Source organism: Cyclospora cayetanensis, unplaced genomic scaffold (genome assembly GCF_002999335.1).
Source record: "Cyclospora cayetanensis isolate NF1_C8 unplaced genomic scaffold, CcayRef3 CcayRef3_contig_139, whole genome shotgun sequence".
Classification (NCBI taxonomy): domain Eukaryota; phylum Apicomplexa; class Conoidasida; order Eucoccidiorida; family Eimeriidae; genus Cyclospora; species Cyclospora cayetanensis.
The window spans coordinates 14,151-31,035 of NW_020312080.1; the positions used below are offsets into that span (position 1 = coordinate 14,151).

Below are 16,885 nucleotides of genomic sequence, written 5' to 3' on the forward strand. Positions count from 1 at the left end.
AACAATTATGTGTTAATATTTTAAAGGGTTTCCGAGTTGTTATCTGGCGCGAGTTTGCAGTTCTACCTGGGATACGCCCTTCTTCGAAATTTAGGAGTGACACAGGCGAACAGAGAAATTGTCAAGTTTTTCACGAGGTCCCCTATTCCTCAGCTAACCAAATACGGCAAAAATTTACTCAAGTGCACAAAAAATTGATTGGAAACAATCCTATCTGCGGGGAGTACATTTCGTCCGACTCGCCGTTGCAGTGACTACGCTAACAAGGGGAAGAGTTCTCGCTTTTTCAGTATGTCGATGACCCAAAACTGCGAAATTGGCGAAGTTTAAGCACAAGTCAAACAAGCTGCATAATTAATTCCTGCATAAGATCTCGGCTTCCGGCTACCTTTCGCTGGAATGTAGGCCCCAGACGGCCGCAGTTCTCTTGGAGCTGGAGTAGCAGTCACAACAATCCATTCAATGAGTGTATTTATTGTTTGTGTCTGCTCGACTTTTAGTTTGATGCAATAAGCTGCGAAACGGCCCTTACTGGTCGTTTTTGCCCTCTCCTGCTCCTCCTTCTTGCAGTCCAAACCACAAGCCCCCCTCTTCAGCTCTTCCCATTCTTTGCTGCTTTCTTCTAGCTTTTCTTCTAACTCATCTCTTTAGTTTGACCTTCCCTGTGGGCTGCCGCCGCTTCCTGGGACCTCTTCATGCTCCGAAGTCCCGTGCCTGTTCAACAATTAGCATCAATAGCGACAGAACAGGGGCAGCAAGATTGCCTGCTTTGGTAGTGCCAAGAAAAGGCTGGCATACGGAAACGCGAGGATGGACCCCCCGGCTTCTGGCCCTAGTCGGGCTGTGGTGACACCCCAAGAACAGCGTGCAATAGACTCAAAGCTGCAGCAAGTCCTCCGCTTACCGGGAAATGATTGCTGCGCAGATTGCGGCGCGAGGCACCCTAGATGGGCCTCTGTGAACCTCGGTAAACTCTAGACACCCATGGATCTATCCGCATTATTGCAAGTGCAGAGTAGTGGGCGTTCACAGGACATGAGCCTGGGCAGTAATCAGCATTCGAAGAAGATACTGAGGGGTTTCCTTTGCTGTGTCTCCCGATCCAGGGACTGGCGAAGAATCGGATAGTGATGGGGATATAGCCTCAGTGGTTTAGCGGCTGCATGAGTCTATTGTGTTCGCTTTCACATGGCAGGGGTAGTGATCTGCCTCGAGTGCAGCGGAGTTCACAGGAAGATGGGGGTACATATTAGCAAGGTTAAGAGCGTCACGCTGGACAGATGGACAGCACAATGGGTTGAGGTAAGGAAGAGCATTATGAAGAGAGAATACCATCAGAGACAGATGAGTAGACAAGGTCACTTATAAGATCCAAATTGCCGTTGCCCTTGTCTGCCTGCTTTTCGGCGTTTCAATCTTTCTGTCCTTTTGTCTATTGCCCCCTAGGTGGTCCCGCTTTTACCCGCTGAGCATAAAATATAGATTTTCGGCGATTATGCAGATCGCAATGCTATTATACGTGGGAGTGTGTGGTCGTTTGGGTGTGCAGGCACCTTAGGTACCTGTGGCACATACGAATAGCTAGTTTGTATGACTTAAAGGTAGATATACCTCTATGACCGTGCGCTTCGTGATTGTTTTCGTGTGCAGACACTCGAGGCCATTGGAAATGACGTGGCGAGGAAGTATTATGAGCACGCGCTGCCCCAGGATTTCAAGAGGCCGTCGCGCTCAGATGACCCGCAGTAGGCAGATATGTGCCGCGCCGCATTTACTGATGGTTCAAAGGGTTGAGTTAGCATCGAGGGTTTCGGGTTTCAGGTTGGACATCTGCCTTCTTTCCACCATACCTTTTACAGATTTAGGCACATCATGTGGCTTGTCTTCCAACGACAGTTCAAAACCATACAGGGATTGCATGAGGTATACTCACAACCGTTCAACTTTGGGCGTGAAGTCCACATGTACACTTTTTGCCGCCAGGGGATACGGTGTTCGTTTGCTGTCGCAGCTCTATTGAAAATTGGATTCGCACAAAATACGAGCAAAAAAATTACGCACCTAAAGATATCCCAGAGCCATGGACTCTCGTCGCTGAAGGCAAGCCTGCACACCACTTCCCGTCGCCTTCACAGTTTTATGTTTAGCCTTGTTTGTATATATCTTCTTCTGCTTTTTCCTGTGGTCTGAATTCTTGTGCGTTGCACATTCTGTGATAGCTGCTCGAGAGTAACTCAACGAAGCGCAGACTGCAGTCCAACGCTGTCTCATTTTTTCAGGAAAGGATCCCAAGACGGCTCTGCCTTGTGCTGCCGCAGAAAAGAAGGCTACAAAAAGCCGCAAGGATTTAAATGCGTGGGTGTTTTGGCATACGCATGACATTTTGAACAGAGAGCACAAAGAAGGCAGTTCTTTCCAGCACTATGACTCTTCCGTCAGGGGAGTTGAGACCTGTCCTCCCATTTTCCAAGAGATATCTGGCGCTATTTCGATTCTTTGAGGTTACTATGTATCTCTTTTAGGGAATCTGGAAAAGGAGCTGCCTCTGTTGGCCCCGCCATACCGTGAGTGATTTCCTCTTCTCTTACCCTGTCTTTTCCCATTCCGTCTTAGCTCTTTTTTCCCTTGCATAAGTTGTTTCCTTGTAAAGACCGGATTGGCTGTAATGTATATCACTTTATTTGTGCAAAATGCGCTTTGCCTGTACGTTGCCGTCCTGTTGATCGCCTCTTTAAGTTCCAACGAGACTTGCCTTTTGGCGGAGGTTGAAGATTTTAGCACCTTCAGCCCGCAGCCAGCTGCCGCAGCAGACACTGCGGAACCAGGTACTTCAAGAAGAGCAGCATCAACAGTTGCGGCAGCAGAGCCACAACTGAGCTCCACTGACCAGCGTTTGCAACAGGCAAAAGCAACAATAGCCCGCCTTTACGCGGCTCCAAATAAGCTTGGTGCGTCAGGTTTTTTCTAGGCTCTAGCTGCTGCGTACCCCCAAAACCTGCGAGTTTTCTCTGCTCCTTCTGTGCCGTCCACCTCATTTTTCTTCATCATCTGCTGTCTTTCCTCTTACCTCAGGTTTCGGAAATGCAGGGCAGCCACCAGTTCGCCCTGAAGGTTTAGAGAGCCTCTCGTTCTTCGACTCCCCGCAGCAGCAGCAAGGACCGATAGCAAACTGGGCTACTTGGGGTGGAATTGAGAACTCTACCACTGCACCAGATTCCTGGCCTCAGGCCCCTGGGACCACTGGGGCCCCCACAACGGTCAGTCCGTTTCTCAGGGGGTCTGCAGGATTGGCTGCTCCTTTCATCCCAGCCTTCTGCGGGGGCACTGCTGGGCCTCCTGCCACCACTTTACCGGTGTTGCCCTGTTCAACGGCAGCACCTACAGCGGATCCCTGGGCTTCCTGTGGCACCAGACTGAACGGACAGGCGACATGCAATACCACACAAGTGACCCTCACAGACGGCAATAAAAATGTGCGTCAAAAAAGTGCAGGCGCTGCTTCTTTATTCCTCGTTCTATTCTTTTAGTTGCTCGTTCGAGCTGCTCGTATTGCTGCTCCTGCTGCGGTTTTCTGCTGACTTGGGGTGGGGTACAAGGGTCGTGAGTCTCTTATGTGAATTTGTCTCTTCAATGTTCCTATTGTTTTCGCTGTATTATGCTGCCGGAACCGCAGGGCAATGATGTGCACTCCGCGTTGAGTTCTTTAGATGCATTTGCCCTGGTGCGGAAAGTGCAGCTTCCATCCGGCCAGACTTCCTCCTCGGCTCCCAATGATTCATCTCAAAAGTCGCAGCAGCAGCAGCAGCAGGTTTCCTCCCCCTCTGCAGCACCTTTACAGCAGCAGGAGCCCCTACTGCTCATCTGAGGGGCTAGACCATATTTACCGACCAGCTGCAGCAGAGCCCGCAGCTGCAGAGCTGCTGCTGCTGTGAATTTGCACCTTAGTGGTAGCGCTGGTGCGTTTCTTTGTGTCAAGTGAAAATGTTCTTTTTGTGTTTTTAGTGTGTCAAGCATCAACGCTATTACAGGTTCCCCATAGAATTCGAGCTATCCAGTTGGGTCGGTAGGAAGCAATCTACTAGCAAGTTTTTGTAGTGGGCTGTCTATTAGAGGAGACGCGAAACTTCCCTCATTGGAGGTGAGAGGGAGGGACGACAACAAATCAAAGGCGGCACAGAAGCTGCTGTTAATGCTGCTTGCCAAATGGCGGGCTACGACTTTTGAAGCGTGCATGCTGAACATACAAGGAAGAGACCTAGGTGTGCAGCTAATAGAAGGAAAAGGGCTTGCTGGATTAAAATAGACATATAGGGTGAAAATGACAACGAATATCTTCATTTTTTACAGGTTCATCAATGGGACTAGTACAGAAGAAAATTGAAGGAGTTTGCTGAGGTAAAGCATAGGGCTCCGCAGATTCCGCTTAGATGGGGCATGAGCGGGAAACGTCCCAGTGTGCTATTTTCTTCTGCGAAGGGGCAAACCCCTGTATTTTCAGCACACATAATAATTATCTGGATAGCAAATTCTAAGCTGGAATTATATCTTGACCTCACGTAGCCGCAGCACTGAAATGCCCATATATCTTTAGGGCTCTCGTCGGGGGAGGTGGGCATGCAGTTAAGTCTGAAGAGTTTCCACCTACTTGGAGTTGGCACAGCTCAGTAATTCCAGTGGAGCTTATTAGTCTGAAATTTGGTAGAAACACCTTCTCTGCCCCATGTGTAACTGCACCGCATGAGGGGGCCCCCCGGGGCTACCATGGTGTCCAGGAGGTACGACTCTCCCAGCTGTTCTCCAATTATGTTGGCAAATTATTTAAAGGTTATTTTCACTTCACTTTTTGAAGGCGGGAGTCGGTTTCTTTGGGGGCCCCAGGCATGGCTGTGGCTACGAGGGCTGCAGTTCGCTGGGCGTGGGGCCCCCAGAGGACCTCTACCACGGCAGTGCTCAGGCATTTTAGTGCTTACCCAGGGTATCCAGTGCCCTCCTTTAGAGGTTTAGTTAAGGAGGAAATTCCATCCATCACAGTAGCAGCGCCACTCGCGACATTCATGGCAGCCCATTCAGTGGCAGCACGAGCAGCAGCTCAGCAGCAAGCTCTCTTCGGTCCACCTTATCCTGTACAATCTTTCCCCATTCCTGATATGCCTGGGCAGTCCGAGCCCCGTCGTCTTGGAAGCTGTTTTCTTGACGCGCAACTATTATTGCATGACTCACAGGGGCTTCTGCCCTCTTCATATATGCTGTTTCGTCTGTCCAACTCACCGTTGCCTACCTCCTACCAATCCGAAATATTCACGTCATTTTTGGAATTTCCCTGTACGTTGGCCTCAGGCGTCACAGGAGCCGCAGGTTTATGCGCACCCCGTGATGGACAAGAAAAGCTAACGTACTACTGCTGGAACAGAAACCCCTCCTCTCGCTACCCCAAAAAGGCAAACAAAGGCGCCAGGCCAAAATGCAGGGTCATGAGGAAAATAAGAAAGCGACTCAGAACTGGAAGATAGTCACACATTCAAAAGGAACACCATGAAAAGCCTTGGGAAGTCAGGGGATACCTCATGCCAGGCGAATTTAAGCAGCTGAGCAGCCACAAGCTGAACCATAAATAGGGCCTGGGTCTCGTCATGAGGAAATTTCTGGATAATGCTTTCTGTTCATTCTCCATCATGGCCTTAATATGAGGCGAAGCGCATAAGGCCCCTGTGCATCTTCTCCATCCGGATGCAGCGGGGCAAGCGGCCATCAAAGGGGGCTACAAAACTTTTCGCAGAAATTTGACTTGATGGAGCTTTTTTCCTACGTCTTTTTGTATCATTACTTGCATCCCTATTGAGAAACTAAAGTAAAACTCGCGGGAATGCCGTCTAAACGTTAGCCTTTTCATGAAAAAGTGTCTTTAAGTCTCAGTTCGTATGAATTTTCTTGTTGTGGCTCTTTACAGCGGCATTTTGTAGCTAGGCTTGTTCATTTATTTGTATTTCGAATGTATATCGTACTGGGATGCAGATTCACGCGCATAGTAGAGGTATTAGAGAACTGAAAAAGGCGGGTCCAAGTGTAACCTCCAATGCCTTTTTTGGAAGGTCTGTGTGATTAAGTGTGACAATAAATGGAAGGGAAGGATTGCTAAGGTATGGCTCTTGAGTCCGCGGCAACCCGAAGAAAGGAACCTCCAGACGGGTCCATGGTGTCTGTAGGTTGTGCTACACAGCATTTTCTAGAACACAAATTATACCAAAATACGAGTTAGTCGAGAATCGACGTACTAGTCTGTCTGTTCATGTATCTTACTTATTGCAAAGGACTGTTAACTCGATATAAGGAAGCACAATGTTGTATGCTCGTGCGTTAGATGCTACATGGAACTAGCTGTGGAAGAAGTGCTTTGGGGTGCGGGTACACGCATCCTAGTTGCCACTTAGACAGCCTCGGAAAACTACCTGCAAGCAACGAAGTCCGCAGCCGCTTCTCTGCTAACAATTGAGGTCTGCTTTCGCTGATTCAAATAACCAGAAATCCGTGTCTAATGTTTCCTCCGCATTCAATGGTCCTAGAAGCCGGCGATTATGTAGCGCTCTGAGAATCCTACGCCTCTATATAGATCATTAGCCTCCATATCGATATTCACAAAGAATTCAGAAAGTGTGAAACTGCTGTAGCAGTTCATTTATGATAAACTGTGTGGCACCTCCGAATTCTGGGCAATCGATATAAAAAGACAGAGCACGAAGTCCTGAGCGGACAGCATGTAGTGCTAGCCAGCTGGACGTAAAGGCCTGCGCTCGGTCACCTTTAGGTGTCTCGTAAAGCCTGCCTATCCACCAGAATCAAGCCTCCAGTCTCGGAACACACAACCCGCTGCACGCGACTTCCTCTGCATGAATCAAGCCATCATTGACGTATTCCTCCAAGATAAATACCTCAACAAGCACTCGCCTCGCTAATCCCAGGAGAAAAAGGCAAGCTCATCTCTCCTGGTTGATGAATTCTTCAAGTGCTTGCCCATCCTTACGGCTGCCATACTCTTCTGGCTTGCGTGACCTCGTCGACGCATCAATAAACATTCGACCAGCTGACAAAGCGTGCCTTGTTAGCAGCTATGGAGCTCCTGCATTCACATCTGCTTGTAGACCGGCCTCTGCCGCCGCAAGAGGCACTGTGTAGCCTTCTTCTTCCATTACCGGCGGGATTATTTTTCTATCTACTTGATTAAAGCTATAGTTTGAATGAGCAAGTGACTGTATCAAATCCAAAAAACTGGTGCAGGTAAATATGAAATCTCACTACATTCACAGCCCTTGGATGAGGGGCAAGTAGGTGCATCTAACCAGGCAATATTACCAGCTTTAGCGTTCCATCGTTGGTCTCCAGAGAGGGACGCTAAAATCCACACTCAATACAAAACTGATAGCGTATAGAGGATTTATAACAATAACTGTGACCTTCACCTGCTCGCGGCGCTCAGGGCTCCTGAGATGAGCCGAGGAGGATGCGCGTAGCCGCACTTTTAAAGCACCCCGGGTACTTCGAGGCATTCTAATTCCTACAAAGCAGAGACGCACGCACCATTGCGTCTTCTTTTAATGAGCTGCCAGTAGTCTGCAATAAATAAGATATACGAACAGACCAACTACTTAATCAAATTTGAGAATTTCGATAGAATATAGCTTGCATAGTAAGTAGTGCATCGCTTTGGATTAAAAGTCCCGGTACAGCGAATGCTCGGAGTGCTTGGAACGGCAGAGCTACGCGCACTCTAGCTGTTGTCTCCTCATGTTGGTATCCCAAAGGGCGCGGGCAGGGAAAGGCAGGCAATTCGCGATAAAACTGTGTAAGTTTCTGTTGAGCTTGTATCAAATCTGGGCTTGAGTATCTCCGAAGGAGATTATTGATGGAGTGTCACACATCATGTGAGGACAACACTTCTATTTTCAGGTGACTAGAAGAGGATCTAACCAAGCTTCGTCGTCATGACAGCCGTTCTTGCTGCTTCTAAGGATGAAAGAACATTACGTGCAACGAGGTGATAAACAAAGGGTAGGAAAGGAAAAACTGGGGCCCGATGGCAGAAATGCTTCAAAAGGGGTCACACGGAACAGCTGAAAGTGCCAAAGATGCATAAAAATTCAAATAAGTAAGAAAAGATGCTCACGGAATTTCTTTTTTCTGTGTTGGGGTAGAGTGTGTTTTGACCCTGGCCAGTGTCTGCCCGTTCCGGTCAGCAAAATAACTACATGCTCAAAAATTTCGCGCTAAAATTGACATTCTGTATCAGCTAGGTCTGAGCTGTGGGGTCCAGGCAGCACTATATCAAACTTTTGCTTCGCAGAGTTTTTTTGCACAGAAGAGCATGTGACCATGCTAAGGTGCAGACAGCACAAGGGAAGAAGACCAATTGCTGTTAGTGGAGGAGTAGAACCCCCTAAAATCTCTGATACGAAATATAAATAATACAATTCTAGCATATTATGGATTATTTCGTTCCTGTGTGTCACCTGATGAACTGCAGAGGGAGGCCAACTCCAGGGCCCCCTTCGCTGCACACACGCAAAGCAGTGGGCTAAAACCACAGTACAATCCCCAAAACATTCTGTCTGTTTTATTTTCCTGCTTCGTTTCTAACTATTAGGCTATGAATAGCCTTGCTTTTCGGTATGTTTCTGCGTTCTTTGAAGGGGACAGCCAGCTACAGGGCTTGTCTCCTCATTTATCTTTTTTCGCTGGTCTCTAGGCAAACCTGCTACGGTTTCCCGCGAAACTCACCTACGTATTGTGGCTCATTAGGATGCTTCACTCTGTCCCGTAGCCATTTTCGCAGCAGCATAAGCACCACTCAAGGCAGCAGCTTACTGTCTGCACAGTCCTACCCTTGTCTGTCGTGCGCGCACGCGGTTCTGTAGAGTGGCTTCAGTCTTACCTCCAAAGACTTATGAGTACCATTTGCTAGAACCCCCTGCGTGCTGTCTAAATCCGACCACGACAGCAACGTGGAGTGCTGCCCAGCAGGCGGGAGGCAACCGAAAAAACAGGAAAGGGCAGGACCTAAAAGAGGGAAAGAGCAGCAGGATGAAGCAGCAGCAAAAGGTGCAAATCCGCTACTCTACCGGCTGGAGACTGGCAGTCGTACATTATGAAGCAACAAACGCTTTGGGAAGCTGCAATGGATGGACAGATGCAGACCTCCAGGTCCACCTAAAGTCTAAGTTTAAGCCCTCAGCTCTGAATCCTAAACAATCAAGTTCAGCTCATGGCTTTGATTCCTAGGCGGCGATGGGAAGAACCTCTGAATGTCATGGGGAGTGAGTCTGGCTTGGTAATCTAGGGCTTCAGGCTAGATTTGTGTATGTGATACAGCCTAGTAATGTGGATGGTTGGCAGGAGGGCATCCTCTGTCTGCCTTCTGATGCGGAAAGGATAGAGTTTGTTTTCAAGGATAAACTCAGCAATTTGTGGGACAATCCCCCAAGGCTCAATAGATTAAAGTGGGGCTCTCGTAATTGGATGTAGTAAAACTTGAGTCAGGGTCAGCTTTCTGCTTTGCTCCTGTTCGTCTTGATCTGTCTCCATATGCCTTTCTGTTTGTCTGTAGGCAGCACATTGTCTAGCATAGCATGAACTCTGCCATATGTTTCTTCCTGTTCTACTGGAGTTGGTTCCAATCCCAGAAAACAGTTTCATCGAGGGGTTTATGTATAACCTTTAAGGAATGCGCTGTTTGGGTGTCTACAAATTAGGGTTTATGGTGTCTTGTCTCGTTCAAGGATCAGAGTTCTTGGTGTTATTGTCATTGTCCTTGTTCTGCTTGTCTTGTGCAGTCGGTCCAATTATTTAGTGGATTTGGAGAAGAGGAATTGTGAAGAGTTGCTGGTGGTAGTGGCAGATGGGGAGGCGGCTGCGGTGTACGTAGACCCCAAAGGGGCAAACAAGGTGTTGATTGTGACAGACCTAGACGGCACCCTGATAGGGCACGATGAGTATTTGGCCAGCTTTAAGAAGCACTGGACTCTTCACCACTTCTGGAGAGGCTCCAAGCTGGTAAGCGGGCCGCGGCTGCTGCTGGGGTCTAGGTCCACCGCAAGAAGTGGCAGAACGTACTGCTGCAGGCTTATTCTGCAGCGCATGCGAGGAGTTTCCCAGGTATAGAGGACCAGAGGTGTCACCTCTTGCTGTTTTTGTTTCCTCTATGCCTCTGCTTGTTGTTCCTCCCCATTGTCAACTTGTGCCATTTTCCTCCGCCAGTGCCCATTGGTTGTGCTTGTTGCGTTGGCAGCTTGCACGTATGAGAGCCCTTGTAGATGGCGTAAGTGACTTTGTGCTTCTCCTGCCTCACCTTATGCATTCGCCGGTGCTACTCTTTTGGAGCGTCCCAGGTGTACAACACTGGTAGAAACTTGAAGGACTTCCTGAATGCTGTAGGAGAACACAGACTCCCCAAACCAGACTTTGCCATCCTCGGGTGAGCCCGGTCGTAGCTGATGCTGCCACTACGGATGTTGTTGCTGCCGCTGCACTTGGCAATTGTTACAACTGTGCTACGGTTGCTACTGATGATGTTGCCTCGTGTGTCACTAGTTGGGGTGTGTGTGCAGCGTAGGTACTGAAGTGTATACCTTTCCGGGTGTCTCCGCTCCTGATCATTCCCATTTCTGCTCCCTCCTTACCCCAGAAGAGCAGGAGAAGCATCAGGGTCCGTGCACTGCAGACCCTAAAAAGCAATCCCTGTGCTGCAAACCATAGAAATACGTGGCTTTTGGTTTCACAATTGGTCAATTAGAATTTTTGGCTGGGGGCTGTGGTTTGCGGCACAGAGGATATGGCCCATAGAGGGGAGTGCTGGCCAGAGTGGTGCCCTGAGCGCCTCTTCGCGAAGCTTGAAAAGGAATGGATCGACAGCATACGTCATCAATTCAGCAGAAAAGAGGCTGAGGAGTTTATTAGGGTCGGAGCAAACAGGTTTTTGCGTGTTGTCGTGGACCAACTCATCTTTCTAGGGTGTACTGTACCTTTATACACTTCTCCCCTTTCACCTTTCCTTTGTCTTTTGCAATTCGTTATTTTCATTTATTCGCGTCTTTAATTATCACCTGGACCTTCCCGTTGCACCGCACATTCCGATTCCCTTTGCTTTTTGCTTCTCCGTGGTTTGGTAGATTTTGGTCCACCTAGTGAAATTCGGATTTCTCCAACCGTACCGGTGTTTTGTGTGCCTATGTGCTTTCCTAATTGATTCTGCCTCATTTCTTTAACTCCCATATGTTTTCAGCGAGAGTTGGAGGGCGAATTCTACATAAATGGGAATGCCTTTCACGACCCGATGCGTCTCTCTGTCTCAATTCCCGTCAGCCTCCTTGAACAGCACATCAAGGACCCCCACTCCTCCTTCTGCTCCCAATTAAAAAGAGGCTACAAAGTGTGCATCAGCGGTGGAGGAGACTGGCGATACCTCGATCTTCTACCCAAAAATGGTAAGTGAAAGATAGAGGCACACAAGCAGACAGCCACCATACTTTGGTTCTAACGCTCCATGTAATTGTTGCCTGGTAGGGACATCCATGTATTCTGTCTCTTTTACGCGCCTTCAGTTGTTGGAGAGCGAGTAGTTTCTAGAAACATCTTTTGCATTTATTTGCGCCAAACATCTACGGTTGCGAGAAGACGGTTAACGAGATACCCTCACTCTCCCTCCTCGCGCAACTGGCCCTTCTTAAAGGGAATAGCTGTAGAAAATGGAAAGTTTCTGGTATACGGTATATCTCCCCCAACTGATGCCTCTTGCTTCTTAAGCCATCTGTCTGTATCCTCTTTGTCTTCCTGCCTCTCAGGTGGGAAGCTCGGTGCAACCCTCTTTGTAATGCGCAAATTGGGTTTCACACCTGAAAGGGTGAGGGGTTTAAGATAGGTTGCTGAATGGCTTTTTCAGTAATATTCTTCTTAAATATAGGGTTGATATGCCATCGCAAGTTCTTCATTTAGCGCTGCTGTCTGTATCTTCAATGCTTCTTCAGCCGTTTGCTTGTTTTTCGTGTGTACACTTGATTCTGCGGCATTCCACTTATTGTATCTCCACATGGTATCTACCATATTGCCGGAGGGCTATTTGCATGGATGCGCTTTTCCTCAGACGATGGTCTGTGGTGACAGCGGGAACGACATTGACATGTTCGCACATCCTACTTTGCTTGGTTGTTGCGTCGGGAATGCACACGAGGTCCTCGTGACCTTTCTTAAAAAGCAAGCGAAAGTTAACTATCAAACGAGTGCAGGGAATGGACCCAGCGAATCACCCACAGAAATGAACACGAATCCAACTTCAAAACGCCACCCTGATTCGCCACAGCAAGCGGCTGCAATGGTAGACGCAGGAAATGAATTAGAAGGAGAGGAGCCCTTTTTCCTCAGAGACATGTACCCAACCCCAAATGTACACCTTTCAAAGCAACCCCGCAAATATGCCCCCTGGAGCTGATCCTCGCTTCCCTATTGAGACAGGTGCAACTACTAGTAGTGTATGCTCAGCACATACCGCTGAACTGTCTGTCTTACGGTCTGTTTTCAGGTCTGCTTCTCGCGGTATCCTTGCGCCGGTAGGGACCTTGGTAATTTTGACCTATGCGTCCACCGCTCAGGTCTACCACGGCTTGAACCTCATCTCCCCCTACTTTGCTTTTCCTCTGGCGGCTTCTGTGGGTTTTTGCTTCAGGAGGTATCTTAGATGCTCTGCGCTTCTTCGGATTTGATTCGCACATCGAAGGTGTTCCCTAAGCCAGCTTAGGTGCGCCCCGACAACTTCCTCGTCGGATGTTCCCCCATCTGCTACCTTTCGATCTAGTTAGATAGCCAGTTCGCTAGTGAGGTCTGCCTCTCCACTTAATCCAGCCATCCACTGCTTTTACGCACAGCAGAGACCATGTATCTACACTGGTCTTACATTGAAAGGTGCAGGAAAACTTGCTAGTATTCCCAGCGCTGCACATTTTCTAAGGCTTCCTACGCGAGCAACAATACCAGAAAGGAATTATCCAGTTAACTGAGGGATTCCCCAGTGCGCCTATCAACACTTGTGCGAATGCAACAAAAGGGGACAATGCCTTCCTCTGTCCCCTCTGTCAGCACCACCCCGTTCGCTGCTACAAAAAACTTCAGACCCATGCCTAAGGCCTTTTCAAAGTCTAGAATGAGTAGTAGATTGCAAGATGCCCTAAACCCAGAAAAACAACCGAGAGATTTATTCTCTTCTGTGTCTTCTACCTTATTCCGACTTGCCAAGGATATATCCGAAAGGGAACCAGTCCACGCGCCATAAAAAGGAGTGAAGTGTACATGCCGTCTCCCCATTCGTTTAAGCCCTTCATTTTTTATGCTTTCCCATAATCGTAAATACGTGCCATGTACCAAAGTGACTCCTCTCGCCTGTGCACGCTCCCTGAGGGCCCCCGCAGGCCCATTTAGAAGCGCGTCTTCCAGTTCTTCAGAAGAGTTAATGCAGCAACAGAGGAGGTCGCTCTGCACGTTGGGGATCGAGTGGCCTTGGGTGGCGCGGATATACACAGTAGCAGCTCCCCCTGTGCATTGCATGCAACAAACGCCTCCTGCCGGAAGAATCCTCATTGATTTTTGAAGCCCCACAGCAGAGGGCAAGGAAGTGGAAGGAGGGACTTCAGCTATCCCTAGTTGAAATCGTTGTTTGGCATCTGTAGACACGATGGAGAAAACGTCAGAGATGGAAAACTGGTGGTTTTCAGCAAGTAATAAAACAGCGACGACAGACACAAATCCATCTGGGCGCACAAAAAGGCCCATGCGGGGCCCCTCATGACGCAGCAGTTTGGTCAGCCTGCGGGAAAACTTTGTGAAGGCGTTCTGGCTGCTTGCTGGGTGTGTTCTCCCATGTGAAACAGAAAGGCTTGGGGCTGCAGTTCCGAGCTCTTCGAATGCCGCCTGAGTTGTATGTGCAGCGCTGTCGCCGCAGAAAACGCAAACGGTAGGTCGTTCCAAACAGCGGTTCATCGGGGGAGCCTTCGAAAACTATGCATAGCCGATACTAGCAGGTAAAAGTTTTCCAAAGAATATTGTGCATTAGGTCCAAATGCTGAAAGCTTAGGGGGATGGACAGGCAGGAGTTTTGGAAAAACTTCCATAGGGCGAAGAGAACAGACGCGTACCGAGGAATGTGTCTGCCTCTGCTGGTGGTGGACCAAGCGTCCTGGCAGCGGCACGACCATCAGAGCCTTATCAACATGGATCCTTCAAGGAAAGTGTACAGATGGCATCTGCTATAGAATACTCAAGTTAACGGACCCAGAGAAACCTGGAATCAGCACGCATGCAAGGTGATGGGGTGGAAGTCCAGGGGCTCTGTCACGGGCGGTAGAGGTTTTAAAAGGATCAAAAGAAGTAAAGCCTATATATCAAATTAGAAGTACGCAGTCAAAAGAATAATGAACCTAAGGGATAAAATTAAGAAAGATATCAGCGAAAGCCCCACCTAGGCTCCTGGTGGTCCACCGCCCCGTCGTACTGTAGCCATGTGGTGTAACTTTCCTCCCAAGCACAACCGCAGGAGGGCTGATGAAAACTCAACCAGGGGTATTATATAGAGAATTGAGACCAGATTGTCTGAGTTCGGTTTCATCTCAGTCATGTTTTCTTTTTACCCTCTTTCTCAGCAAGGGCCAGCACCCCTTGTCTATTCCCTTTGACACTGCCCAGTGTTACAGTGGACGAAGGGCATCGCCCTCCTCTCATTGTTATTTAATGGTGTTGTCATGACTGTATTGCTAATAATTTGGGTAGGGCTGTAAAGATTCTCTCCACCCCCGTGCACGTACGTATGCTTCAAGCACAACCGCCAGTGTAGCAATACCTCCCGTGCTTCGTTTTGGCCCAACTGGCTGTGATTGTTGCTCTTATTCTTCTTTCTTTTTGAAAATACAACGGGACGAGCTTTGCCGGAAAACAGAATCGAAATTGGTCGGGTCCTATTCGTCTTCGCCCCTCCGACCCCGCTTCCCCGGCCTCAGGCTTCCGGCGTATTCTGGCAGCCTCTTCCGTGTTATTTTTTGATGGTGATTTACACCAATCCATCGGTACCTAAACGCACTTGAGTTTGGGCGCTGAGGGTATAGACTTCTTGTCGCTTTTGTCTTCCGTCTTTTTTGTTTCCATTTCCAATCCAGCAATGTGGAGCTTCTCATCGGCCTGTACCCCTGCCCACAATCCCAAGTTTCGGGAGGAGTACTTCTGCCTTCATGGTCCAAATGGTCCTGAATATACATTACAGATTCAAGCCCACGGGTCACGAGAGAGCCCTTTGAGGACCCACCACTGGGGTGCTCCCCAAGGTTCCCTCTCCGGGGATGCCTTAAGCACAGGGGCTTCTTTGGGGGCCTCCAACAGGAAAGAAGAGTATATGTCCCTCAGCCCGCATACAAGTATATGCGCTTCCACTTGCTCGAGCGATTTTAGGACTTCGGCGTCATCCAGTGTAGAGGGGGCCCCCTTAGGTGTATACCTTAGGAGCCCCCCATCACCAGGGCATGCAGAAGCCCCGTTATGTAGAGTGAAGAGACGTCTTGATATGGAGGGCCCATCTGATTTAAAGCAGCAGAGGGTTTGCGGCGTTTGGCATGTGGCTTAGTGTACGTAAGGACACGTGACCCCCAGGTAAAGGGGTCTTCGAAGTATTTTCCACTCCATTAGGAGACATACGTTTTTTTGGTTTCTGTTTTTAGAAAGAGGAGACGGATGAACTGCGCCCACAGTGCGCTTTAAATGTGGCAACAGCAACTGCGCCATCAGGCAATGATAGCCAGCCCAGTACATGACAAGGGGCGCTCAAAGATGTGAACCGCAGCAGCGTATGCCGATCACCCTGTTCAAGGCATTTTTGCTGCCAGGCCCCTTGATGCAGCTACAGGCCCGTGCACACGTGCAAGCGTTGCTGTTTTGCGTTTTGCCCATCACCTACGGGGCTTTATGCTGCTCATTCATTCAGAGACTAAGCAAGCGATTAAACGCTGTTGACATTAACTCACTCGTTTTGCATTCAACGTTTTCGTAGCTTTCTGATGGAACGGCGACGAGCTCTTGGTGGCTTTGACGCTATAGTTATCAATATTTCCAGGAACTGCAAGTAGAGGAGTATGTGGCTATATAGGTACACAAGCACGGACTAAAAAATGGGTGAATTCTGAGGGTGGCCAACCAAACCGGAATTAGAGCGAGTAGAACGACGCAGACCTCGGCGTCCTTACGCACTAGCTTTTAGTTTGGAACGGGGTTTGCATCTATTTAGTCGTTGGAATCCTGTTGGGGTGCCTACCTTATCTATACTGCATATTCCACCTGTGACTGAAGGACATGAGAATAGAGTCTCTTGCGGCTTGAACGAGACACGCGTCATTACTGGCAAGTGTATTGTAGTTCTCAGCATCCCCGAAGGCCAGGGCTAGCCTCAGATTTGTTTAATTTGTTGTAGCACCTTGAAGAGTTAAAGAGAATGTATGAACATATTGCTTCTGATGAGGAAGGCCCAGATTCCGAGGCAGCGGCGGTGGGCAGGTCTTTGTAAGCCCCTTGCCCTTACTGCTGTCAGTGTAATTGCGCGCTGCACGCACTTTTATCCGCTGGGGCTCGCGTGGCTGCATTGAGCCGGTATACTTCATTTAATGAGGCACAGAGGGCAAAGAGGGTCTTGGGATATCTGTAGTGTACAGACGAAGCGAGCGCTCCTGGAGGGAGAGTTTTCTGCTACAGGCCTAGCCATCCTGAGGCTCTCTGCTTTCCTTTCAATCAGCTTTGACAGAACAGGCAACAGTTCCACACGAACAGAGGGAAAGCCTTTAAGGTTTTATATTTGTACTCTCCGTGGACCGAGACG

General features: G+C 48.8%; 3 protein-coding genes across 3 annotated transcripts; 2 read left to right on the forward strand and 1 right to left on the reverse strand.

The window, feature by feature from the left end:
- The first annotated feature begins 810 nt into the window (after positions 1–810).
- On the forward strand, positions 811–4,224 carry LOC34620706 (uncharacterized protein C824.09c). The gene is made up of 10 exons (XM_026336613.1): positions 811–967; positions 1,196–1,302; positions 1,651–1,745; positions 2,012–2,100; positions 2,280–2,355; positions 2,523–2,564; positions 2,737–2,948; positions 3,073–3,512; positions 3,674–3,804; positions 4,116–4,224. Exons 1-10 carry the CDS (start codon positions 811–813, stop codon positions 4,222–4,224), a joined length of 1,458 nt encoding a protein of 485 aa, XP_026192398.1.
- A 4,848-nt stretch (positions 4,225–9,072) lies between these two features.
- On the forward strand, positions 9,073–12,472 carry LOC34620705 (sucrose-phosphatase 2). Its single transcript, XM_026336614.1, has 9 exons — positions 9,073–9,192; positions 9,361–9,488; positions 9,822–10,041; positions 10,377–10,462; positions 10,596–10,718; positions 10,781–10,898; positions 11,270–11,471; positions 11,829–11,887; positions 12,128–12,472. Exons 1-9 carry the CDS (start codon positions 9,073–9,075, stop codon positions 12,470–12,472), a joined length of 1,401 nt encoding a protein of 466 aa, XP_026192399.1.
- Positions 12,473–13,029: 557 nt separating this feature from the next.
- LOC34620704 (tRNA 2'-phosphotransferase 1) lies at positions 13,030–14,013 on the reverse strand. The gene is made up of 2 exons (XM_026336615.1): positions 13,305–14,013; positions 13,030–13,238 (listed from the first exon to the last, which is right to left on the reverse strand). Exons 1-2 carry the CDS (start codon positions 14,011–14,013, stop codon positions 13,030–13,032), a joined length of 918 nt encoding a protein of 305 aa, XP_026192400.1.
- Between the last annotated feature and the right edge of the window lie 2,872 nt (positions 14,014–16,885).